Here is a 27,064-nt window from a genome sequence, read left to right as displayed (position 1 = left end):
ATCCCTGGAATAAACTCAACTTGGTTGTGATGTCTTACCTGGATTTGATTTGCAAGTAGTGTGTGTATGTATGTGTATGTAGGTATACGTTACTTTCACACCTTTACCTCTTTAAAGAGTTTGAACTCATAGTTTACTTTTCTTGTATTGTTCTGTTAGGTTCTGATAGGGTTATGCAGGCCTCATAGAATGAGTTGAGATGTGTTCCTTCTTTCTTATTCTCTGAAGAATTTAGTGTAATTTTTTGCCCGAGTGATCAGGAGACTTCACCAGTGAAACCCATCTGGTCCTGGATTTCCTTTTGTGGGATTCAGTTTCTTTAATAAATATTCAGATTTTATGTTTCTTTTATGCCAAAATTTGCTAAATTGTGTTTTTCAACAAATTGTGCATTTTACTGAAATTTGCAAATTTATTGATATGTTATCTATATTATCTTTGTATCTTTTTAATGTCTGGAGGTTCTAGAATCTGTAGTGATGTTCCTTTATTATTCCTGATATTGGTTATTTTTGCCTTCTCTCTTTATGCTCGATCACTCTTGCTAAGGGGAGTATACATTTCATTAGTGTTTTCAAATAATCCATTTTTGGTTTTATTAATTTTTCACTGTCATATGTTTGTCTTGTATTTTATTGTTTATTTGCTGTTTATTTCCTTCCCTCTTTCTTTGGATTTTATATGTTACTTTTTTTCTGGCTTCTTGAAATAGAGACTTAGACCATTCCTTTTCAGCCTGTTTTCTTTCTATTATATCATTTAAGGCTATAAATTTCCCTTTAAACCTATCTTTAGCTACTATGCAAATATTGATGTCGTATTTTTATTGTGATTCAATTGAAAATAGTTTACAATTTCCATTGTAAACTTTTGTTTGATCCATAAGTTATTTAGAAATGTATTGCATAATTTCATAAATATGAAGATTCTTCTGATTCTCTCTCTTTGTACTTTCTATACTTGAAATTTAGTGAGGCCTGCTCTATGACCCAGGATATTGACAGTTTGAAAAATTCCATGCACTTAAATAATGTGTTTTCTGCCATTCTTGAGTGCTGTGTTCTGGATGTGTCAAATACATCAAGCTTGTTAATTATGTTGTTCAACTCTTCTATATTATTACTTAATTTTTTTTGTCTACTTATTCTGCCAGCTTCTTAAAGAAGTCTGTTAAAATCTTCCATAGAGATAGTGTTTTATTTCTATTTCAATTTTTGCTTATATGTTATTAGATGCACATTTAGAATTTTTTTTTTCGTGGTTGATGGACCTTTTATCATTATGAAGTATCACTCTTTCATCTCTAGCAGTAGTTCTTTCCTTAAACTCTGCTTTCTTTGATATCGGTATAGCTGTCATTCTTTTGGTTATGTTTGCATGGTGCCTTACTTTTCTCCATCCTTTTATTTTATTTTTATTTTTTTTATTGAGTTAATGATAGGTTACAGTCTTGTGAAATTTCAGTTGTACTTTATTGTCTGTCAGTCGTGTTGTAGGTGCACCCCTTCACCCTTTGTGCACACCCCCCACCCCATCTTTCCCCTCGTAGCCACTAATCTGTTCTCTTTGTCTACATTTTTAAATTCCTCATATGAGTGGAGTCATACAGAGATTGTCCTTCTCTAACTGGCTTATTTCACTTAACATAATTCTCTCAAGGTCCATCCATGTTGTTGCAAATGGGACGATTTTGTTCTTTTTATGGCTGAGTAGTATTCTATTGTATACATATACCACATCTTGTTTATCCAATTGTCTGTTGATGGGCACTTAGGTTGCTTCCATGTCTTGGCTATTGTAAATAATGCTGCAATGAACATTGGGGTGCACGGAACTTTTGGAATTGCTGACTTCAAGCTCTTTGGATAGATACCCAGTAGTGGGATGGCTGGGTCATAAGGTATTTCTATTTTTAATTTTTTGAGTAATCTCCATATTGTTTTCCATAGTGGCTGCATCAGTTTGCATTCCCACCAGCAGTGTATGAGGGTTCCTTTTTCTCCACAACCTCTCCAACATTTGTTACTATTTGTTTTGTTATTTTTGTCATTCTAATGGGTGTAAGGTGATATCTTAGTGTAGTTTTGATTTGCATTTCCCTGATGATCAGCGATGATGAGCATGTTTTCATGTGCCTATTGGCCATCTGTATATCTTCTTTGGAGAAATGTCTGTTCATGTCTCCTGCCCATTTTTTGATTGGGTTGTTTGATTTTTTGTTGTTGAGTTGTGTGAGTTCTTTATATATTATGGATATTAAGCCTTTGTCAGATATATGACTTGCAAATATTTTTTCCCAGTTAGTGGGTTGTTTTTTTGTTTCAATCCTGTTTTCCTTTGCCTTGAAGAAGCTCTTTAGTCCCATTTGTTTATTCTTTCTATTGTTTCCCTTGTCTGAGAAGAACATGGTGTCCGAAAAGATCCTTTTAATACTGATGTCAAAGAGTGTACTGCCTACATTTTCTTCTAGAAGCTTATGGTTTCAGGTCTCACCTTTAGGTCTTTAATCCATTTTGAGTTTATTTTGGTGAATGGTGAGAAAGAATGGTCAATTTTCATTCTTTTACATGTGGCTTTCCAGTTTTCCCAGTACCATTTGTTGAAGAGACTTTCTTTTCTCCATTGTAGGCCCTCAGCTCCTTTGTCGAAGATAAGCTGTCCATAGATGTTTGGTTTTATTTCTGGGCTTTCAATTCTGTTCCATTGGTCTGTGCACCTGTTTTTGTACCAGTACCATGCTGTTTGATTACTGTAGCTTTGTAGTATGTTTTGAAGTCAGGGATTGTGATGCCTCCAGCTGTGTTCTTTGTTTTCAGGATTGCTCTAGCAATTCAGGGTCTTTTGTTGCCCCATATGAATTTTAGGATTCTTTGTTCTATTTCTGTAAAGAATGTCATTGGGATTCTGATTGGGATGGCGGTGAATCTGTAGATTGCTTTAGGTAGAATGGACATTTTAACTAGTTTATTCTTCCAGTCCACGTACATGGAATGTCTTTCCATCTCTTTATGTTGTTATCCATTTCTTTCAGAAAAGCCTTGTAATTTTCGTTGTATAAGTCTTTCACTTCCTTAGTTAAATTCACCCTGAGGTATTTTATTCTTTTTGCTGCGATTGTGAGTGGTATTGTGTTCTTGAGATCTTTTTCTGTTAGTTCGTTATTAGAGTATAGAAATGCTACTGATTTATGCAAATTGATTTTATACCCTGCAACTTTGCTGTAGTTGTTGATTACTTCTAAAAGTTTTCCAATGGATTCTTTGGGGTTTTCTATATATAAGATCATGTTGTCTGCAAACAGCAGGAATTTCACTTCTTCCCTCCCTATTTGAATTCCTTTTATTCCTTTTTCTTGCCTAATTGCTCTGGCCAAAGCCTCCAGTACTATGTTGAATAGGAGTGGTGATAGAGGGCATCCTTGTCTCGTTCCTGTTTTCAGGCGGATGGCGCTCAGTTTTTGCCCATTGAGTATGATGTTGGCTTTGGGTTTGTCATATATGGCCTTTATTATGTTGAGGTAGTTCCCTTCTATGCCCATTTTGTTCAGAGTTTTTATCCTAAATGGCTGTTGGATCTTGTCAAATGCTTTCTCTGCATCTATTGAGATGATCATGTGGTTTTCATTCCTCAGTTTGTTGATGTGGTGTATCACGTTGATTGATTTGTGGATGTTGAACCATCCCTGTGTCCCTGGTATGAATCCCACTTGATCATGATGTGTGATCCTTTTGATGAATTTCTGAATGCTGCTTGCCAAAATTTTGTTGAGAATTTTTGCATGTATGTTCATCAGCGATACTGGCCTGTAGTTCTCCTTTTTCGTGCTGTCCTTGTCAGGCTTTGGTATCAGTGTGATGTTGGCCTCATAGAATGTGTTAGGAAGTGTTCCATCCTCCCTAATTTTTTGGAATAGCTTGAAAAGGATAGGTATTCAATCCTCTCTGAAAGTTTGATAGAATTCCCCAGGAAAGCCATCTGGTCCTGGGGTTTTATTCTTTGGGATCCTTTTGATTGCTGTTTCAATCTCTTGTGATTGTTCTGTTCAAATTGTCTGCTTCTTCTTGACTAAGCTTTGGGAGATTGTAGCAGTCCAGGAATTTATCCATTTACTCTAGATTATCCATTTTGCTGGAATATAGTTTTTCGTAGTATTCTCTTATAATCCGTTGTATTTCTGTGGAATCTATTGATTATTTCTCCTCTTTCATTTCTGATTTTGTTTATTTGAGCTATCTCTCTCTTTTTCTTTGTAAGTCTGGCTAGGGGTTTGTCAATTTTATTTATCTTCTCAAAGAACCAGGTCTTTGTTTCATTGATCCTTTCTACTGCCCTTTTTGTTTCAATAGCATTTATTTCGCTCTGACTTTTATTATTTCTCTCCTCCTGCTGACTTTGGGCTTTGTTTGTTCTTCTTTCTCTTATTCAGTTAGGTGTAGTGTAAGATTGCTTATTTGGAATTTTTGTTGTTTGTAAGGATGTGCCTGTATTGCAATGAATTTTCCTCTTAATACAGCTGTTGCTGTATCCCATATGAGTTGGTATGGCATGTTATCATTTTCATTTGTCTCCAGGTATTTTTTGATTTCTTCTTTAATTTCTACAATGATCCTTTGCGTGTTCAATAGCATATTGTTTAGTCTCCACATCCTTGTGCCTTTCTCAGCTTTTTTCTTGTAATTAATTTATTCCTTTATAGCATTATGATCACAGAAGACGTTGCTTATCATTTCAATTTTTTTAAATTTGTAGAGGCTTGCCTTGTTTCCCAACATATGGTCTGTCCTTGAGAATGTTCCATGCGTGCTTGAGAAGAACGTGTATTCTGTTTTTGGTGGAGTGTTCTATATATGTCTGTTAAGTCCAACTGTTTTAGCTTTTCGTTTAGCTCCACTGTTCCTTTGTTGATTTTCTGTCTGCATGATCTGTCCATTGATGTTAGTGGGGTGTTGAGGTCCCCTACTATTACTGTGTTATTTTCGATATCTTCTTTTCGGTTTGTTAATAGTTGCTTTATCAACTTTGGTGCTCCTGTGTTGGGTGTATAGATATTTATAAGCGTTATTTCTTCTTGATGATGTGTCCCTTTGATCATTATGTATTGGCCCCCTATGTCTCTCTTTACCTGCCTTATCTTGAAGTCTGTTTTGTCTGATATAAGCATTGCAACACACGCTTTCTTTTGTTTGCTATTAGCTTGGAATATTGTCTTCCACCCCTTCACTGTGAGCCTGTGTTTGTCCTTGGAGCTGAGGTGTGTTTCCTGAAGGCAACAAATTGTTGGATCTTGTTCTTTAATCCATTTTGCCACTCTGTGCTTTTTTGTTGGAGAGTTCAGTCCATTTACATTGAGGGTGAGTGTTGGTGCATGAGGGCTTAATGGTGTCATTCTGTTGCTCGTTTTCTAGTTTTCCTGTGTTTCCTTTGTTTCTCGTCCTGTGTGTTTTAGCCTACCCATTGGCTTCTGCAATTTCTTATGCTGGGTTTCTTAGATTTTTCCTTATTTATGTCCTGTGCCTGTGTTCTGTTTTTTAGTTTAGTGGCTACCCTGAAGTTTGTATTCAGAATCTCATGTATAACATAGTCCATTTTCTGGTGGTCTCTTACTTCCTTAGCCTAGACTGTTTCAGTCCCTTTCCCGCTCCCCTCCTAAATTATTATTTTCATCTTATTCCAACTTGTGAGTTTGTGGTTAGAGTGTTAAGATTGTGTTTGCTTTGGAGACTTACTTCCCTTTATCCTAATGCTATAGTTGAATATTTGCTATCCTATTATGATTCTATTTGTCTCCCTACTCTGTGTCTTGTGACCCCTCTCCCCCCTTTTTTCTTATTTCGGGTATGTGAGCCTCCTTGAGGATTTCTTGTAGTGGAGGTCTTGTCACTACGAATTCCCTTAGCTTTTGTTTTGAAAAGATTTAATTTCTCCCTCATATGTGAAGGATATTTTTGCTGGATATTCTTGGCTGAAGATTTTTATCCTTTAAAGTTTTGAATATGTCACTCCAGTCTCTCCTAACTTGTAAAGTTTCGGTAGAGAATTCCGCTGAATGTCTGATAGGGGTTCCTTTGTGGGTTATGTTCTTCTTCCTTGCTTCCCTGAGTATCCTTTGTCATTCATTTTTGCCATTTTTACTACTATATGCCTTGCAGTATGTCTTTTTACATGGATAAATCTAGGATTTCTGAAAGCTTCCTCCACACACGTTTCTCTCTCAATCCCTATATTTGTGAAGTTCTCTTGTATTATTTCATTGAGCACACTTTCTGCTCCATTTTCCTTTTCCATGCCCTCAGGAATTTCGATTATTCTTAAGTTGCATTTTCTCATTGAGTCAGCTATTTCTCCGAGATTTTCTTCATGTTTTTAAATTCTTATTTTTCTTTCTTCCTCTTTCTGGAGCCATTCAGCCTGTCTATCTTTGATTATGCCAATTTGCATTTTCTATGGTGTCTACACGGGCATTCAGCGAATCTGTACTCTGTCTTATCTGATGCGTTGTATTTTTCATCTCTAGTATTTCTGATTGATTCTTCTTTATAGTTTCAATCTCCTTTGTGAAGTAACTCCAGAACTCTTTGAGTTCTTTGTCCACATTTCTCTTTACCTTGCTGAGCATTTTGGTGATAGCTGTTTTTGAACTCATTTTCACTTAGTTTGCTTATTTCCAAGTCCTCTGGACATACTTCTGTGTTTTTATTGTTTTCCTTTTGGACTGGAGCTTTTATAAATTGCTGGATGGCAGAGGAGCGGTTTTTGTGCGTGATGGTATAATTCGGTTGCAATTACAGCCTGTCGCGTCTATATGGGGGTCAAGAGCTGTGCATTCTGAGCCCTCTGTCTTCAGCCACGATGGCGCTGCACAGCGTGGGTTGGGGAAGGAGGAGTACTTTCTCTTGTGCCCCGACCTGGATTCCAATCAGCTCTTGCTCTCTGGTCTCCTGGGGCCCTGGCTTGATGGGGTTCTCTCATGTGAAATCTTTCCCCCATTAGAGGGTTTCTGCTGCAGGGGTCTTTGGGAATCCTGGGTGATCCCCAGATGCGCAGCCCCTACCCCGCTCCTTCCCTCACCCGGGCAGCGATCCCAGTCTCTAGGGGAGGGAGCGAAGTTCTCTCCTACTCTGTTCCATCTCCTCCAAGTGTGGCTCCAGCCTCTCTGCCCTCTGCTGTTTGGCTGCTGTGGGTCTCCGACAATTTGTGTTATTAGGATTTTTTTTTTTGTGGTTGGAAATCAGTGGTTCTTTTTGGTTGTGATTTGGAGGGGAGAGAGTCCCAGGTGAGCTCATGCAGCAAAGTTTCTGACCTCCATCCTTTTGTTTTTAAGGTAAGGTATGTCTCTTTTCAACAGTATATAATTAGGTATTTAATTTAATCTGACACTTTGTTCCTTAAATTGCTGTTTTTTCCTTTATATTTAATGTTATTATTGATACATTTAGGTTTGAGTCTACCATGTTGATATCAATTCGTTTACTCTTTGACCCACTTTATCTTTGATCTCTTCCTGGCCGCTTTCTTATTTTCTTTTGCATTACTCAATTGTGTTTATTCCATTTTTCCCTATCTATAGCTAGTTACTTACATATTGTTTTATTATTCTTTTGGTGAGTGCCCTAGAGATTCTAACATTCCTCATTGAATTATGAGAGTGTTGAAAGTTATTATTTTGATCACTTTCTGGATAATGCAAAGACCTTACCACACTTGAATTCTGTGTACTCTTCTTCCATCTTTTGTGATATTGTTACACACTTTGTTTTTCATATATTTTATGTTTCATAGGTTAGTATTAAAGGTAATACTATAGTTGAATAGTAACTATGTTCTTACTTGTGTCGGTGTCGCAATCCAGTGTACACATCAGGATAGATGTGGAGAGGGCTGATGGCCATTTTGAGTTCATTATAACCAGTGTTTCAATATATACATAACTTACATCTGTTAAACACACGCACGTGTTCTGGACAATGTAATTAGCGAATGCCAAGAATTCCTAGTGATTTCTCAAGAAGCCCTCCCTCAGCCTCTGTTTTGATATTATCATGTTATTGCTGTGCTTGTATATTTTTATCTCGGAGCATCCAAGGCCTCCTAGGTAACAGACCCTCCTGCTCCTGATATCGTGTCTCCATCTGTGCCCCCAGGCGACTGTGCCTGGCTTAGGTTGCCTGCCCCTGGAGGTCTCACCCGTCATTGGCTAACTGGCCTTCTCACCTCTGGGTCACAGTTTGTTGGCAAGCCTTTTCCAGTGATTATTAACCCTTCCTGGGTCAGGGGTGGCTACAACTTGTACCCGGACTTTTGCCATTTGTCGTGTTCTTCATTCATTCCGTTGTTGATGTGCTTCCATCTGTTATTATTTTCTTTCTTCCTGGAGAATTTCCGTTATTTCTTCCAGTGAAATCAGTTTGGCTACCAATTCTAATAGATTGTGTTTGTCCAAAAATGTTAATTTTGTCCTCACTTTTGAAGGACATTTTTGCTGGATAAATAATCTAGATTGGTTGTTTCTTCCAACACTTTAAAGATAGTCCAGTGTTTTCTGGTTTTTATCGTTTCTGTTGGAAAATCAACTGGAGGTTTTCTCATCATTCCTTTAAAGGTAATGAGTTGTTATCCCCTCTGTATGCTCTTAGCATTTTATGTTTGCTTCAGATTTTCGTCAGTTTTTCTGTCATGGGCTTAGATAGAGTTTTCTTTGTTTTTATCCTGCTTGAGGGTTTGTAGAGCTACTGGAAGGCTTGGGCTGCTCACCTTTTGCCAATTTTGGAAAGCCTTTTCCTTTCAAAAATATTTTTTTTGTCCTATTCTCTCTGTTTTCTCCTTCAGGGACTCCAATTATACTGTTATTCACTGTGTCCCATTTATCTCCTATTTTCTCCTGAGTTTTTATATATATTTTTTTCCTTGTACTCTCACATAGATATTTTCTACTGTCATATTTTTCAGTTCACTAATCCTTTCTTTTGCTATATTCAATTTGTGATTAAACCCATTTATTGAGCTTTTAATTTCAGTAATATTTTATTTCTCCTTTAGAATATCCATTTGAATATCATTTTGTGTTTTTTTCTATTTTATTTTTAACTTTCAAAATGTGCATTTTTGCTGAAAAATGCATATTATAACTTTTAAGTAATCAAGAAATCCATGAATCTGTTTTCCTGATAAAAATATACATTGTAGCAGCTGGCCCCGTGGCTGAGTGGTTAATGTTCATGTGTTCCGCTTTGGCGGCCCAGGGTTTCGCTGGTTTGGATCCTGGGCGAGGACCTATCATCACTCATCAAGCCATACTGAGGCGGCATCCCACATAGCAGAACTTAAGAGGACCTATGTATACAACTATGTATTTTGGGCTTGGGCCAGAATTAAAAAAAAAAAAACGATTGGCAACAGATGTTAGCTCAGGCCAGTCTTAAAAAAAAATTGTAACAGGTAAGGCTAACATCTCCTTGGACTTGGTAATTAATCACTAATCCTCATCCCCATCCCCATCCCTTCCTCCCTCTGCCCCTCAGGTAACTATGTCATCAGTGTTTGTTGTGGTTGACTTCATTTGTTATTAGTCTTTTATGGATAGTTTCACATGTTTCTATTTGGCACTGTTTCCTTTTAGCACTTTGAAGGTATTATCTCATTGACTTCCTGCATTAATTATTTCTGATAGGAAGTCATTTGTCAGTTTTATTGTTACTGCTTTGAAGATTCTTATGCCTTTATGGCTACCTGTAAGGTTTTCTTTTTTTGGTTGTCAGTAGTTTTTACCATAATATGTCTAGCTCTTTTTCTTTTTATTTGATTATTTAAAAAATTTATCCTTTTTGTGATTCATAGTGCCTCTCAATCCTATGGCATAATGTTTTTTTGTTAGTTTTGGAAAATTCTCAGCCTTCGTATGCTCTAATCCCATTTTTGTGTGTTTTCTTCCCAGACTTCAGTTTTTACTCCTATGTTTGACCTTTCATTTTATTTCCTATGTCCCTTGCTCTCTTTTCTACTTTTTGTTTATGTTTTCATTCTAGATATTTTAGCCTGATCTAATTCACTAATTTCTTGTTAAACCTATCCATTGAGTTCTTAATTTCAGTTGAAAAAAAACTTTCAGTTTTATAATATTTATTTGACTTTTTTTAGGTCTGTACTTCTCTGCAGACACTTTCAATCTTGTCTTTTTATTTTTCTGTGCATTAGGTAATTAAAGTTACCTTAAAATCTTTGTTTGATAACTTCATTATTTTGGTCATATGTGGGTATATTTTTCTTTTCTATTATTTTTCTTGATTTTCAGATATTTGACTTGTAATTTTTTATTGGGTGCAGATGCTATATGTGAATAATTAAATATATAATTTGATTTCTAACATGATAACATGTTTTTCCCTAGAATATTTACCTTTGTTTTTGGCAGATGGCTAGGGACACTGGCAGTCGTAGTTTAATCTTGTCAGAGATTGATATGATTCAAAACTGTCCCCATTTTTTGTGAGGGCTTGTGTATTTTTTAAAAAAATTATTTTATTGAGGTCATATTGGTTTATAACATTGTGTAATTTCTAATGTACATTATTATGTATCAGTTTGTGTATAGACTACATCTTGCTCACCCCTAGTAGTCTAGCTTTTATTCATCACTATACATGGGCCCTTGAACTCTTTCTCCCTCTCCTCCTCCTTTCCCCTCTGGTAACAACTACTCTGTTCTCCTTATCCATCTGTTTGTTGATCTTCCACATATGAGTGAAATCATATAGCGTTTGTCTTTTCTGTGTCTGGCTTATTTCAATTAGCGTGATACTGTCAGAGTCGCTCAATGTTGTTGCAGACGGGACAATTTTGTCTTTTTTGCGGCTGTGTAGTATTCCATTTGTAGATATACCACATCTTCTTTATCCATTCATCAGTTGATGAGCACTTGGGTTGCTTACACATCTCAGCTGTTGTGAATAATGCTGTGATTAACATAGGAGTGCATAAATCTATTTGTGTTGTTGATTTCAAGTTCTTTGGATAAATACCCAGTGGTAGAATAGCTGGGTTGTATGGTAATTCTATTTTTAATATTTTGAGAAATCTCCATTCTCTTTTCCATAGTGGCTGTACCAGTTTGCATTCCCACCAGCAGTGGATGAGGGTTCCCTTTTCTCACATCCTCTCCAACATTTGCTGTTTCTGTCTTGGGAATTATTGCCATTCTAACAGATGTAAGGTGATATCATTGTAGTTTTGATTTGCATTTCCATGATGATTTGTGTTGTTGAACATCTTTCCATGTGCCTGTTGACCATCCATATATCTTCCTTGGAAAAATGTCTGTTTATATCCTCTGCCCATTTATTGATCAAGTTATTTCTTTTTTTGTTGTTGAGTTGTATGAGTTCTTTATATATTTTGGAGATTAACCCCTTGTCGGATATATGATTTGCAAATATTTTCTCCTAGTTGGTGGGTTGTCTTTTTCGTTTGTTCAGGGTTTCCTTTCCCTTGCAGTACCCTTTTAGTCTGACGTAGTCCCATGTGTTTATTTTTTCTTTTGTTTCCATTGCCTGAATAGATATGGTATTCGAGAAGATACTGCTAAGACCAGTGTTGAAAAGTGTACTGTGTATATTTTCTTCTAGGAGTTTTATTGTTTCAAGTCTTACGTTCAAGTCTTTAATCCATTTTGAATTAATTTTTGTGTATGGTATAAGATAATGGTCTACTTTCATTCTTTTGCATGTGGTTGTCCAGTTTTCCCAACACCATTTATTGAAAAGACCTTCCTTTCTCCATTGAATGTTCTTGGTTCCTTTGTTGAAGATTAGCTGTCCATAGATGTGTGGTTTTGTTTCTGAGCTCTCATTTCTGTTCAGGCTGTCTGTGTGTGTGTTTTTGTGCCAGTACCATGCTATTTTGATTACTATAGCTTTGTAGTGTATTTTGAGTTTAGGGAGTGTGACACCTCTGGCTGTGTCTTTTTCCTCAGAATTGCTTTGGCTGTTTGGGGTCTTGTCTTGTTCTATATACATTTTAGGATTCTTTGTTCTGTTTCTGTGAAGAATGTCATTTGGATTCTGATTGGGATTGCATTGAATCTGTAGATTGCTTTAGGTAGTATGGACATTTTAACTATGTTTATTCTTCCAATACATGAGCATGGAATATCTTTCCATGTCTTTATATCTTCTTTGGTTTCTTTCAATAGTGTCTTATAGTTTTCAGTGTATAGGTCTTTCACCGCTTTGGTTAAATTTATTCCTAGATGTTTTATTCTTTTTGTTGTGATTGTGAATGGGATTGTGTTCTTGACTTCTCTTTCTGCTAGTTCATCATTAGTGTGTAGAGATGCAGCTGATTTTTGTAAGTTGATTTTGTACGCTTCAACTTTGCTGTAGTTGTTGATTATTTCTAAAAGTTTTCTGGTGGATTCTTTAGTTTTTTTTATATGTAGAGTCATGTTGTCTGCAAACAGTGAGAGGTTTGTTTCTTCCTTTCCAATTTGGATACTTTTATTTCCTTTTCTTGCCTAATTGCCCTGGGCCATACCTCAAGTGCTGTGTTAAATAAGTGGTGAGAGTGGGCACCCTTTTCTTGTTCCTATTGTCAGAGGGATGCTTTCAGTTTTGCACCCCTACCTATGATGTTGGCTGTGGATTTGTCATATATAGCCTTTATTATGTTGAGGTCCCCATTTCATTGAGAGTTTTTATCATACATAAATGGATGTTGGATCTTGTCAAATGCTTTCTCTGAATTTATTGAAATGATCTTGTGATTTTTATTCCTCATTTTGTTAATGTGGTGTATCACATTGATTGATTTGCAGATGTTGAACCATCCCTGGTATAAATCCCACTTGATCATGGTGGATGATCCTTTTAATGTATTGCTGTATTTGATTTGCTAGGGCTCTTCTATTTCTGATTCACCATTACTCCTGGGATGAAAGTCTTCTGGGTTTGAACCTAAAGCCTGGGTTGGCCCTGGGCAAATTTTGTCTTTATACTTTTGTGAATCTGTCAAACTTTGCTTGGCTTCTCAATCTTGCTTGCGATTGTTGAAATTGGCAGGTGCCTCTGGGAGAAAAGCAACCCTGATTGCTGGACTCACCTATTTAAGTTTCTGTTTTTCTCTGATCTTGGCCCTATAGTTGCTAACTTCCTCCACTTTTCTCTGGTGCTTTTAAACAGATGTTAAAAAATTTGTTCAGCTTTTCCAGTTTTTCTCAACTGCATGGTTGGTCTGAATTACCTAGCCCTTCATAACCAGAAGGGAAACCGACAGATTAGAAATTTATTTCTTATAATTAGATTTCTGTTTCATGTAATAGTTCAATGCAGGTATTCAGCATTCAGCCTTTCGCACTGTAATTCAGGGACCAAATTAACTCTCATTCTCTAGAGAGTTCTGTGTTGGATCCTCTGTATGTGGCCAGTGATTGGGAGGAAAGAGAGAGAATATAAGTGGTGATGTAGATTCTTTTCATAAGCCAGGTCTCGAAATGGCTTACTTCATTTTTTCCTGTATTCTAGTGTGCAGAACTTAGTCACATGGCCATCTACCTGCAAGAGAATCTGGAAAGTGTTGTGTAGCTTTGTGATAGGAGAAGAAGCTCATGGTTTTGGTGAACATATGGTAGTCTCTGTCACAGAGGCTGTTATGATAATTTATGCTTGACATGATAATGGTTTGTATTGGAGTGATATTAGTGGATTTATGGCTTCAAGATATATTTAGGAGATAGAATTGGTAAGATTCAATATATCTGCTCTAACATAGATCCCAAAACAGAGTAGCTCATATAAGATTGAAGGTTATTTTTTTCCCATGTAATAGTCGAGACAGCCTCAGTTCATCTAGGGCTTTACCTTTAGAAAGGCAATTACTAAATTCCAGCTCATCAGTCCATAATGTTAAGAAAATTGTATCAGTTATTTAGTTTCTCAGTAAGTTTCATGTAAATATATGCGAGTGTTACCATGCTTAGAATTTTAATGTACTCCTGGTGTTCACTGACTGGTAATCTTGTCTTCATTCTACTTAAAATATGAAGGGCTTTAGTAGTCGGAATTTGAGAAAGGTTCTTTCCTCAATTATTTGAAAAGCTGAAGAGCCACTTAAAAAAAAGAAAGATATTTCATTTTATGGAAAAGCAGTATTATCGATGGATTTTGAAGAACTTGTGTAACTAGAAACTTTCATGAAATTACAAAGATAAAATTTAATAAATGATGCTTGAAGCCATTTCACGATTATGAATAAAGTTGCTAAAAGTAGAAATTAGTTAGGTTTTTTTTTTTTTTTAAACCTAAGAGAAAGAGAAGTTAATAAGTTCTTTTCCCAGTCCAGGAGCAAGTCTCAGAAATACATATACCCTTTAGTGAACATTCTGAACACTTGCTTTCCTAGATTATATGCTATAAGAGTTGAACATAAAAACTTTCACTCAAGACTGATATATATGCTTTTAATTGAAACATTTAGTATTTGAACAAGCCTCTGTAAAATCTCCATACAGCACTAGGTGGCACACTGTGACTTTGGATGAAAATACATGTATTTTGTTCATCTCCTTGAAGAAAAGAACCTAGGTGAAATTAATAGTTGAAATAGATATTTATAATGTTATGAAGTATTTCAGACTCATTTATTGCATTTCAAACCCTGATACTTAAAGTGTTTAAAACTATTGTACTTAAGTTACTACTGACATTTTTATAAGAATGGGATTATTAAAAATTAAGCATGTATTACAGAAAGTACCTGTGCTTTAAATTGAAAAATGGTTTTCAGTCGGGGGTTGTAGTAAGATGAGTGTTATAATGTTTTTGCATGTGAAGTATTGGAATTAAGAATGAAAACAAAGTCTTGAGCTGGTGGCTTTTTCTTTGTATGTATATGTATTAGGTAGAAAATAAATAACTTCACAAAATTTATGGTGGAACCGAAATGTTCATAGAAGAAAAGAATATTAGACTTCAAGTTTTCTGGTCTACGATTACTACAACACTGCTTTCTTGTGATCATTTTAGTTCCTAGAAAATCATTACTTTATGAAGACTCTTGAGTTAGAATATAATGTGTAGGATAGTGAATTTTATGATATCTATCTACCTATAAGAGTTTCTATGATTGCATGAGGGAATCATCTAAAAAAGAGCTGAAAAGTAGCCCAGGTATTTAAACTTATTCATCTGGCCTAAAAAGAATATTGATACTTCTTGGTTAAAACAATGCTCAGGTAACCTAAATGACAGGTGCCAACCTAAGTTATACAGAGCTAATGATCATTGGGAGATGTGTTTAAGTAAAAGGAGGAGATTTTATGGTGTTACATTGATTAGAAAGTATGGGAATAGAGAAGAGATGATTCACGAATTTTGCACAGGATAAAGCTGGGACAGTGATCACAAACTGATGAGTTCCAGTGAACACTTATGAGTTAGATTAAGTAGATGCCATGTGGATATCAGGGTAAGGTCAGAGGAACGAAGGAATGTGGGTGCAGGGTATTTATTTTAAAGATGTAAAAACTTAAGAGGAAAATTTGGGTCAACCTCATAGCACAGAGTATTAGAGTAGAAGAGAACAATCTTTGTTTTCCTAATGGTTTGGGCTGGTTGGTTGGTTCATTCATTTGTGTACACTGAAACTCAATTCTTACCAGTCATGGATTTAGCTCCTGTGGTTATTCCCTCTTTCCCTGTGTAACTCAGTTTCTCTTTCTAATGGATCATTATCATCAGCATAAAAATATATTATCACCTATCTTAAAAACTTTATTTCCACTTTCTTCTTTCTCTATTCTCCTTTATGACGAAACTCAAAGGTTTTTTATACTTGCCATCTCCATTTTCTCACTCATCATTCTCTTGAACTCTCTTCAATCAGGATTTTGACCCTACTAATCTACTGAATAGGCAATAACAAGTTATTGACTTATTAATTTTTATAAATTATTACTTTTATCACTTTTTGGACAATGCAAAGCTGTCATTGTAATTGTTACTCCTTTAAAGGTGAGGTTTTTTTTTTTTCCTCCTCTGTTTGCTTTTAAGATTTTCTCTTTGTTTCAGGTTATCATCAGTTTTTCTGTGACATGCTTAGGTCTGGTTTTCTTTGTGTTTGTCTTGCTTGGAATTTATAAAGATTCTGGAAGAATTGAGCTTGTATCTTTTGTCAACTAAAAGCAAATTTGCCAGTTAGTTTACCCTAAAGATGAGTTTATTCGGGAATAGCCAAAAGAAATTGCAGTTTGGGATGTGCATGCTATGGCAAACCAAAGGCAAATCCTGGAAACAAAGGAGAGAAGTTTGCTTTTTAGAGAAACAGGAGGGGAGGAAGGGGCTGTTCCAAGCAAAAGTCCATTGGAGGAAAGTAACAGTTCAGGGCGGCAATATCTTCTCATTGGCTGAGCTTTGGTGTTCCTCGTTGGCTGGGTTATTGCTCGTCGGAAGAGAAATCTTCCTTCAGCAGTAAGGTAGTTTTACTTTGTGACCAAGATGGAAGTGTAAGTCTCTTTTTGTTTGGTGTAATTGACAATGTATGATAGGGTGTGAGAGCTCTCCTTAGAGGCCTTCCCAACTCCGATTTACTTAAGGTTTCTTTTGTTAATTTCCGTATTTCTCTCAACTTTGTTTTATACTATCAAATGCGTTAGTGGGGCAGTTGGTGAAATTTAAACAATTCTTTTAATTTAGATAATAGTTCGTATCAATGATAATTTCTTGATTTTGGAGAGTATCCTTTGCTATAGGAAATAGACATTGGAGTATTTTAAAGGGCAAGGGGTATCATGACTGCAGTTAATTCTCAAGTGTTTTAGAAAAAAAATACATGAGGGTATTTTGACAATTCTTTGTCCTAATTTGAAACTTTTCTGTAATTTGAATTTATTTTAAAATAAAAATTAATTTCTATCTCCCAGTTGGCTTCTCACCACACAGCCACTCTCATTTGTTTATATATTGTCTATGACTGCTTTCACACAAAACAGCATGATTGAGTAGTTGTCACAGAGACTATATGGTCTGGAGAGCCTAAAATAAAAAATTATTTATTGGCAATGGAATATCATCTTCAACCACCATATTGAGGAAACAAATAATGCTGATAACATTATGTGTTGGAAAGGCATGTGACAATACACACTTGTAAAAACTTTAGGAGAGCCTTAAGGGTCTGGAAGATAAAGACAGCTCCCTGAATCCAAATCTCTCCATAATCCTACAGTCAACTTCCTCCAAATCATACAATCAACAAGGAGAACAAACAAAGCTACATATAATCAAGATTTCAGCATTACAAGAAGACGAGGAATACTGTAACCTTCAAATGTAGGCTCATAACTAAACACCAAATTCGAAGCTAGCTCCTACTGCTACTGAAAACCTTTAGAAACAATCAAGTGAAGTTGCACGTTTTTTCAAATGGAATCTGGTTGTTTCTCTGCCTCCCCCCTAGAATAATGGTATTAAATAAAGACATATTAGAAACAAACAAACAAATTATTTATTATCTGGACCTTTGTAGAAATTTGCTGACCCTTGCTCTAGAGTATAGTGACTTTTTTCTTCTCTTCAAGTCATACTACTCATTACTAAGTTCCTTTGTTTGAGAATAATGTATTGCTTTTCTTTCACATATTCCCCAGATAAACGAGCAATTAAAATCAACCAGTAGGTGAGGAGAACCCAAAAGGGAACGGAAAGAGTAACATATTACAAGTGAATAACCACATTAAAAGGGGTGAGGATGAGAAGAACTAGAGTAATTTTGGAAAACGAAATCCAGTAGTTTCACCAGATCCTGTAAGGCTAAAGATAAGAACTTTATAGAAATGCTATAATCTTGTTAATAAATGTGTTTCTCACGGAGATATGGGTTAGCAATCTTGAAACTACTTTATGTATATATTAGAATTGAAAAGGTAAGTAAATATATTGTAGAGAATGAGAGCTAGTTTTCTTACTGGTGGAGAAATAAATTACAGATAAGGAAAGGGGAAGGCTAAAATGAACCTTGAGGTGTAAAGTTGAAATCAGAAGTATCAGTGTAACTCATGGATTTTTATATATCTATGTAGATAGATACAGAAATACAGATGTGTGTATTGTGGACTAGTGTGCACACATATATTTTCTGTTTTCTCTCACGATTCTATGGGTTGACTGGGTGGTTCGTCTGTTGTGCCTGGGGTGCTGGGATGGCAGCAGACATCTGGGGGCTTGACTGGGCTGGAACATCCAGGATGGCTCAGTGGGTGGTGTCTGTCAGCTGGGAGTTCAACTGGGGCTGTCAACCAGAGGGCTGCCTTTACATGCTATCTCTACTGGTGTCTTGGGCTTCTGATGGCATGACAACTGGGTTTCAAGAGAGTATCCCAAGAGGGAGTATTCCAAGAGAGCCAAGTGGAGACCTCAAAGCTTATGACCTAGTCTCAGAAGTTATGCACTGTAACTTCCACCTCATTTTAGTGGTTGAAAGGCAAGTCACAGAGCAGGATTCAAGGGGAGGGGATTACACAGGGGCATGAACACCAGAGGTTTGGTTTACCTAGGAGAAGGGGAACATCTTTGAAGACTAGCTACCATAGTGATTAATTCATGTATTATTTTTTGCTCTTCCTTGTTTGGTTCACTCATTTGGAATGTTAACTCTTTGAGGTCAAGTACAATACAGCCATCAACTGCATAATGATGTTTCAGTCAGTGACAGACTGTGTATATGATAGTGGTCCCATAAGATTAGTACCATATATCCTAGGTGTGTAGTAGGCTATATCATCTAGGTTTGTGTAAGTACACTCTGTGATGTTCACATAAGGATGAAATTGCCTAACAACACATTTCTTAGAACTCATCCCCGTTGTTAAGTGATGCGTGACTGTATCTATATTTCTTTGTATTTGCTTCAGTGTCTTACACAGTGCCTTACACATAGTAATTGCCCAGTAAAGGTATTGTTGCCTAATGATTCCAGGAATGCTAAAAGTCCAGGCTAGCAAAAACTAGAAGAGAAGATGAATGCACCCGTTAATTGGACTGGGACTTTGGGCTGGGTTCCCTAGGGAACTTTTTTCAGAAAGAGGCAGATTTCCCACATGGACTTAAGGGTTAGGCAAGGAGGCTGCATCCTCATGCTCATAGGGATTCTTTATAGAGCCCCTTTCTTTTCATTGATACTTGGCTTCTAAAAACAGGCTGTTTTCAGATAGCATATATTAGTGGGGAGGTAATTTCTTTTACGTTACCATACCTGGCTCCCGTTGGACCAGGGTCTTGGTCAGGCTGAACCTGTAGGCTAGTGTTGCTTTCAGCTAGGTGGGGCTAAAGCAGGCAAGAAATTATACACACACACACACACTCATACTCATATATGTATATATTTACGTACATGTATATATGTATATATTTGTACACACATCTACATACATATACACACACATTGTGTGCAGTAGTTTGAGTTTTAAAATTTGCAATTTAAATATGTCAGCTACAGGAATTATTGTTTAGATCCCAATAATTTGGAGATAAAATTTTGCAGTGGAAATTTACAAATGAGTGGAAATTTACTTCAGTGTTATCTCTAGGGAAAAAATAGAATCGAAAACATTTTATGCCGCAGAGAGCTTTCAGGGGGAATACATAACATGTTTGTGAAAACTGCTCTCTTCCACACTTTGTCTTGTTGATTTGTAAGGGGTAATGCTGAAATGGGAACAGAGCATGTTTGTGCTCCTTAGGACACTTTTTCATCCTTTGATTGTATTTATTCTTGAAATAATTTGTTTATTTTAAAAATTGTAGGATTGTCTTCTTAGAACTAAAAAATTTCTGTAACTTACTTTCTTTTCTCTGTTTAACCACCTTTCTAGTCCCAAATTAGTTTCAAGGGTTTCCTTTCTGAGAAAATGTGAAAAATAATGAATTTGTTTGCCAAATATATTTTATATGTTGACTGATCTAATAATCTAATAAATATTGTCTTTTCTGTACATAGGCTTCATTCCAGCGCTCCAATAGTCATGACAAAGTAAGGAGAATAGTTGCAGAGGAGGGTCGTACAGCCAGAAACCTAATAGCTTGGAGTGTTCCACTAGAAAGCAAAGATGATGATGGTATGTATTAAAGTTTCATTTTTGTTGTAAAGAAGGATATATTTAGTCCTGAACAGTAGATAGACTGACTGAAAACTGTTTACAGTGAGAACTGGTGGGCAGTTAGTATATATTAAAATAGAAATGCATTTTTTATTTTTTTATTGTAACTAACATAAATGATTTCATGAAGGTATTATTGTTTTATTGTTTCACATAAGGATGAAATTGGGTTTGTTATATTATTAGGACTGGCAGATTAGGGTTTTATTTTTTAAAGTTACAGAAGATTTAGATGTTTTTCTTTTACTAAATTCTTATAAAAATAAAAAATAGGTTTTAAAAAAATTCGCTGTATTTACCATGATTAGGTACAATTTAATGAATGATTTAGAAAAGATAAGTATATTTCTTTAGGTTTCATTATTATTTAAACTAGAAAAAATATCTTTTCTCTTCAGTCCCTTCATTTTAATGGCTAGGAGCAGTGCAAGCACTGCCTAGGTCCTGGGGATCTAGAAAACTGGATAGGGAAGCAGAAGAGAGGAGATTGAAGTGTGCCAAAGGAGACCTCACTGAAAATTTCTGGGGACTTGTAGATATTCCTTACATTGGGTTTGCATGATGTCTTTTAATGCTTAAATTTTCTTACGTATTTTTGGAGGGATTCCAAAGAAATTAAGTTGTATCCTTTTCAGTGCCTCATAGGACGCACATGATGTTGGTTTGTCTTGTTACTAGTGATGCCAACTTTTTTTTTTTTTTATTGAGTTAATGATAGGTTACAATCTTGTGTGATTTCAGTTGTACATTAATGTTTGTCATTCGTGTTGTAGGTGCACCACTTCACCCTTTGTGCCCACCCCCCACCCCACGTTTCCCCTGGTAGCCACTAATCTGTTCTCTTTGTCTACATTTTTAAATTCCTCATGTGAGTGGAGTCATACAGAGATTGTCTTTCTCTAACTGGCTTATTTCACTTAACATAATTCCCTCAAGGTCCATCCATGTTATTGCAAATGGAATGATTTTGTTCTGTTTTGCAGCTGAGTAGTATTCCATTGTATATATGTACCACATCTTCTTTATCCATTCATCTGTTGATGGGCACTTAGGTTGCTTCCACGTCTTGGCTATTGTAAATAATGCTGCAATGAACATTGAGGTGCATAGGACTTTTGGAATTGCTGACTTCAGGCTCTTTGGATAGATACCCAGTAGTGGAATGGCTGGATTGTATGGTAGTTCTATTTTTAATTTTTTGAGGAATCTCCATACTGTTTTCCATAGTGGCTGCATCAGTTTGCATTCCCACCAGCAGTGTATGAGGGTTCCATTCTGTCCACAACCTCTCCAACATTTGTTACTATTAGATTTAGATATTTTTGTCATTCTAATGGGTGTAAGGCGATATCTTAGTGTAGTTTTGATTTGCATTTCCCTGATCAGCGATGATGAACATCTTTTCATGTGCCTATTGTCCATCCATATAACTTCTTTGGAGAAATGTCTGTTCATGTCTCCAGCCCATTTTTTGATCGGGTTGTTTGATTTTATGTTGTTGAGTTGTGAGAGTTCTTTATATGTTACGGATATTAAGCCTTTGTCAGATATATGACTTGCAAATATTTTTTCCCAGTTAGTGGGTTGTTTTTTTGTTTCAATCCTATTTTCATTTGCCTTGAAGAAGCTCTTTAGTCTGATGAAGTCCCATTTGTTTGTTCTTTCTGTTGTTTCCCTTGTCTGAGAAGACATGGTGTCCGAAAAGGTCCTTTTAATACTGATGTCAAAGAGTGTACTGCCTACGTTTTCTTCTAGAAACCTTATGGTTTCAGGTCTCAGCTTTAGGTCTTTGATCCATTTTGAGTTTATTTTTGTGAATGGTGAAAAAGAATGGTCAATTTTCATTCTTTTACATGTGGCTTTCCAGTTTTCCCAGCACCATTTGTTGAAGAGACTTTCTTTTCTCCATTGTATGCTCTCAGCTCCTTTGTTGAAGATAAGCTGTCCATAATGTGTGGTTTTATTTCTGGGCTTTCAATTCTGATCCATTGATCTGTGCACCTGTTTTTGTACCAGTACCATGCTGTTTTGATTACTGTAGCTTTGTAGTAAGTTTTGAAGTCAGGGATTGTGATGCCTCCCGTTTTGTTCTTCTTTGTCAGGATTGCTTTAGCAATTCGGGCTCTTTTGTTGCCCCATATAAATTTTAGGATTCTTTGTTCTAATTCTGTAAAGAATGTCATTGGGATTCTGATTGGGATAGCATTGAATCTGTAGATTGCTTTAGGTAGAACGGATATTTTAACTACGTTTTTTCTTCCAATCCATGTACATGGAATGTCTTTCCATCTCCTTATGTCGTCATCCTATTCTCTCAGAAAGGCCTTGTAATTTGCATTATGTAGGTCCTTCACTTCCTTAGTTAAATTTACCCCGAGGTATTTTATTCTTTTTGTTGCGATTGTGAATGGTATTGTGTTCTTGAGTTCTTTCTCTGTTAGTTCGTTATTAGAATATGGAAATGCTACTGATTTATGCAAATTGATTTTATACCCTGCAACTTTGCTGCAGTTGTTGATTACTTCTAAGAGTTTTCCAATGGATTCTTTGGGGTTTTCTATATATAAGATCATGTCGTCTGCAAACAGCGAGAGTTTCACTTCTTCCCTCCCTATTTGGATTCCTTTTATTCCTTTTTCTTGCCTGATTGCTCTGGCCAGGACCTCCAGTACTATGTTAAATAAGAGTGGTCAGAGAGGGCATCCTTGTCTCGTTCTTGTTTTCAGGGGGATGGTGCTCAGTTTTTGCCCATTGAGTATGATGTTGGCTTTGGGTTTGTCATATATGGCCTTTATTATGTTGAGGTAGTTCCCTTCTGTGCCTATTTTGTTCAAAGTTTTTATCCTAAATGGCTGTTGGATCTTGTCAAATGCTTTCTCTGCATCTATTGAGATGATCATGTGGTTTTCATTCCTCAGTTTGTTGATGTGGTGTATCACGTTGATTGATTTGTGGATGTTGAACCATCCCTGTGTCCCTGGCATGAATCCCACTTGATCATGATGTAGGATCCTTTTGATGAATTGCTGAATGCTGCTTGCCAAAATTTTGTTGAGAATTTTTGCATCTATGTTCATGAGTGATATTGGCCTGTAGTTGTCTTTTTTCGTGCTGTCCTTGTCAGGCTTTGGTATCAGTGTGATGTTGGCCTCATAGAATGTGTTAGGAAGTGTTCCATCCTCCCTGATGTTTTGGAATAGCTTGAAAAGGATAGGTATTAAATCCTCTCTGAAAGTTTGGTAGAATTCCCCAGGAAAGCCATCTGGTGTTGGGGTTTTATTCTTTGGGATGTTTTTGATTGCTGTTTCAATCTCTTTCCTTGTGATTGGTCTGTTCAAATTGTCTGCTTCTTCCTGAGTCAGCTTTGGGACATTGTAGGAGTCCAAGAATTTATCCATTTCCTCTAGGTTATCCATTCTGTTAGCATAGAGTTTTTCATAATATTCTCTTATAATCCGTTGTATTTCTGCAGAGTCTGTTGTTATTTCTCCTCTTTCATTTCTGATTTAGTTTATTTGAGCTTTCTTCCTTTTTTTCTTTGTAAGTCTGGCTAGGGGTTTGTCAATTTTATTTATCTTCTCAAAGAACCAGCTGTTTGTTTCATTGATCCGTTCTACCACCTTTTTCCTTTCAATAGTATTTATTTCTGCTCTGATTTTTATTATGTCTCTCCTTTGGCTGACTTTGGGCTTTGTTCTTCTTTCTCTTATTCAGTTAGGTGTAGTTTAAGATTGCTTATTTGGAATTTTTGTTGTTTGTTAAGATGTGCCTGTATTGAGATGAATTTTCCTCTTAATACAGCTTTTGCTGTATCCTTTATGAGTTGGTATGGCGTGTTACCATTTTCATTAGTTTCCAGGTATTTTTTGATTTCTTCTTTAATTTCTTCAATGATCCATTCTTGTTCAGCAGTGTATTGTTTATCTCCGCATCTTTGTGCCATTCTCAGCTTTTTTCTTGTAAGTAATTTCTAGCCTTATAGCATTATGATCGGAGAAGATGCTTCTTATTATTTCAATTTTTTTAAATTTGTAGAGGCTTGCCTTGTTTCCCAACATATGGTCTATCCTTGAGAATGTTCCATTTGCACTGGAGAAGAATGTGTATTCTGCTTTTCTAGGATGAAGTCATCTATATATGTCTATTAAGTCCAATTGTTTTACTTTTTCATTTAGCTCCACTATTTCCTTGTTGATTTTTTGTCTGGATCATCTGTCCATTGATGTGAGTGGGGTGTTGAGGTCCCCTACTATTATTGTCTTGTTTTTAACATCTTCCTTTAGGTCTGTTAATAGTTGCTTTATGAACCTTGGTGCTCCTATGTTTGGTGCATAGATATTTATAAGCATTATTTCTTCTTGAGGACGTGTCCCTTTGATCGTTTTATATTTCCCCTCTTTGTCTCTCTTTACATGTCTTAATTTGAAATCCACTTTGTCTGATATAAGAATGCAACCTCTGCTTTTTTTTTCTTGCTATTAGCTTGAAGTATTGTCTTCCACCACTTCACTCTCTGAGCCCTGTGTGTGTCCTTGGGGCTGAGGTGTGTTTCCTGGAGGCAACAAATTGTTGGATCTTGTTCTTTAATCCATTTTGCCACTCTTTGTCTTTTTATTGGATCGTTCAATCTGTTTACATTGAGACTGATTATTGATGCATGTGGACTTAAAGCTGTCAATTTGTTGCTCATTATTTGGCTTTCCTCCTTTTCTCTTCCTGTGTGCTTTATCCTACCCGTTTGATAGTGCAATTTCTTATGCTGGGTTTCTTCGATTTTTCCTTATTTATGTTTTCTGGCTCTGTTCTGTTATTTAGTTTAGTGTCTACCCTGAAGTTTGTATTTGGAATCTCGTGTATAATATAGTGTGATCTCTGGTGGTCTCTTATTTACTTGGCCTAGACTAATTTAGTCCCTTTGCTCTTCCCCTCCTAAATTATTGTTTTCATTTCTTATTCCAACTTGTGTTATGCGTTTGTTGTTAGAGTGATAAGATCGTCTTTGCTTTGGTAGTTTCCTTACCTTTATCCTAATGCTATAGTTGAATATTTGCTATCCTATTCTGGTTCTATTTGTCTGTCTCCCTACTCTGTGGTTTGTGACCCCTTTCTCCCGTTTTTCTTTTTTCAGGTATGAGAGCCTTCTTGAGGATTTCTTGTAGTGGAGGACTTGTGGTCACAAATTCCCTTAACTTTTGTTTGTCTGGAAAAGATTTAATTTCTCCCTCATATCTGAAGGATATTCTTGCTGGATAGAGTATTCTTGGCTGAAGATTTTTATCTTTTAAAGTTTTGAATATGTCACTCCATTCTCTCCTAGCTTGTAAGGTTTCTGTAGAGAAATCCGCTGAAAGTCTGATAGGAGCTCTTTTGTAGGTTATTCTCTTCTGTCTTGCTGCCCTGACTGTTCTTTCTTTGTGTTTCATTTTTGCCATTTGTTCTACTATATGCCTTGCAGTAGGTCTTTTTACATTGATAAATCTAGATCTGAAAGCTTCCTCTACACACATTTCTCCCTCAATCCCTAGATTTGGGAAGTTCTCTTCTATAATTTCATTAAGCACACTTTCTGTTCCATTTTCCTTTTCCACATTCTCGGGAATTCCTATAATCCTTTAATTCTTTCTCCTCATTGAATCTGCTATCTCTCTAATACTTTCCTCATTCCTTTTAATCCTTAGTTCTCTTTCTTCCTCTGTCTGGAGCCATTCAGCCTGTCTATCTTCGATTATGCTAATTTGCTCTTCTATGGAGTGTACCCGGGCATTCAGGGAATCCATATTCTGTCTTATCTGGTCCATTGTGTTTTTCATCTCTAGTAATTCTGTTTGATTCTTCTTTATAATTTCAATCTCTTTTGTGAAGTAACTCCAGAACTCAGCTTGTTTCTCTATCTTTCTCTCTACCTCATTGAGTTTTTTGATTATAGGTGCTCTGAACTCATTTTCACTTAGTTTACCTATTTCCAAGTCTTCAGGAGTTAATTGTGTGTTTTTATTGTTTTCCTTCTGGTCTGGGGCCTTTATAAATTGCTGGATGGTAGAGGAGGGGTTGTTTCACATGGTGGTAGAATTCGGTTGCAGTTACAGCCTGTTGCCACTAGATGGGGGTCGAGTGCCACACGTTCTGAGCTCTCCGTCTTCGGGCAAGATGGCCGCGCCCTGTGTGGTTTGCCGGGGCAGGGAGAGCTGGTTTCTCCGCACACTGATCTGGATTCGGTCAGTTCTGTTCTATGGTCTCCCAGGGCCCTGGGTTTATGGGGTCCCTGCGTACGGAAGCTTTCCCCCGTCACTGGGTTTCCACTGTACCGGTGGCGGGAGTCCTAGACGATCCCCCGGTCACGCGGCCCCTCCCCTTCTCCTTCCCGACCCGCACGGCCATCCCAGTTTCTAGGGGAGCCAGCGAAGTTCTCTCCTACCCCGTTACAGCTCCTCCGAGGCAGGCAGCAGGGACTCCGTCCTCTGTCTTTTGATACTGTAGGTCTGAGTCCTGGCATTAGGTTCATTAGCTGAAATTCAGGTTTTTTTGTTCAGTCCTTTCTTGTACTTTGGAACGGAGAGAGTCCTGGGTCGGCTCACCCTGCCGTTTTGCTCCACCTACTTCCGATCTGAGGTGTTTTTTCAGTGATGTCAACTTTAATCCCTTTGTTGAGATGTTATCTTCCAAGTTTCTCCAGTATAAAGTAACTAATTTTTTCCTTTGTAATTAATAAATAATTTGCGGTAAGATAGTTTGAGACTATGTAACTATGCTGTTTCACTTGAAATAGTCTATCCGGCTTTAACTTCCATTGATAATTCTCAACGGAGTAAATTATTCCTCTCGTCGTTGCAAAATGGTCATTTGCGAACCCCATTCTTCTTTCTACATTTATTAGTTGGCATTCTAATGTAAGGAAGAGCTTTCTCTTTTCCTCTTTGGGTTTAT

At 36.6% G+C, this 27,064-nt stretch overlaps 1 protein-coding gene across 6 annotated transcripts in view; it reads left to right on the top strand.

Annotated features, from left to right (window-relative positions):
- LOC124233091 (S phase cyclin A-associated protein in the endoplasmic reticulum) overlaps positions 1-27,064 on the top strand; it is a 486,817-nt gene that overhangs the window by 26,370 nt on the left and 433,383 nt on the right. For all 6 annotated transcript variants that reach the window (XR_006886969.1, XM_046650197.1, XM_046650193.1 and 3 more), the window contains exon 3: positions 19,981-20,098. Coding sequence is in view for 5 of the 6 variants with exons in the window: in XM_046650197.1 (XP_046506153.1) it covers positions 19,981-20,098 (118 nt within the window). In the remaining variant the exon portion in view is untranslated. The remainder of the gene's footprint in view (positions 1-19,980; positions 20,099-27,064) is intronic.

The sequence above is a fragment of the Equus quagga genome, unplaced genomic scaffold (assembly GCF_021613505.1).
Source record: "Equus quagga isolate Etosha38 unplaced genomic scaffold, UCLA_HA_Equagga_1.0 153_RagTag, whole genome shotgun sequence".
Taxonomy (NCBI): domain Eukaryota; kingdom Metazoa; phylum Chordata; class Mammalia; order Perissodactyla; family Equidae; genus Equus; species Equus quagga.
This window is presented reverse-complemented; position numbering and strand designations above follow the sequence as displayed.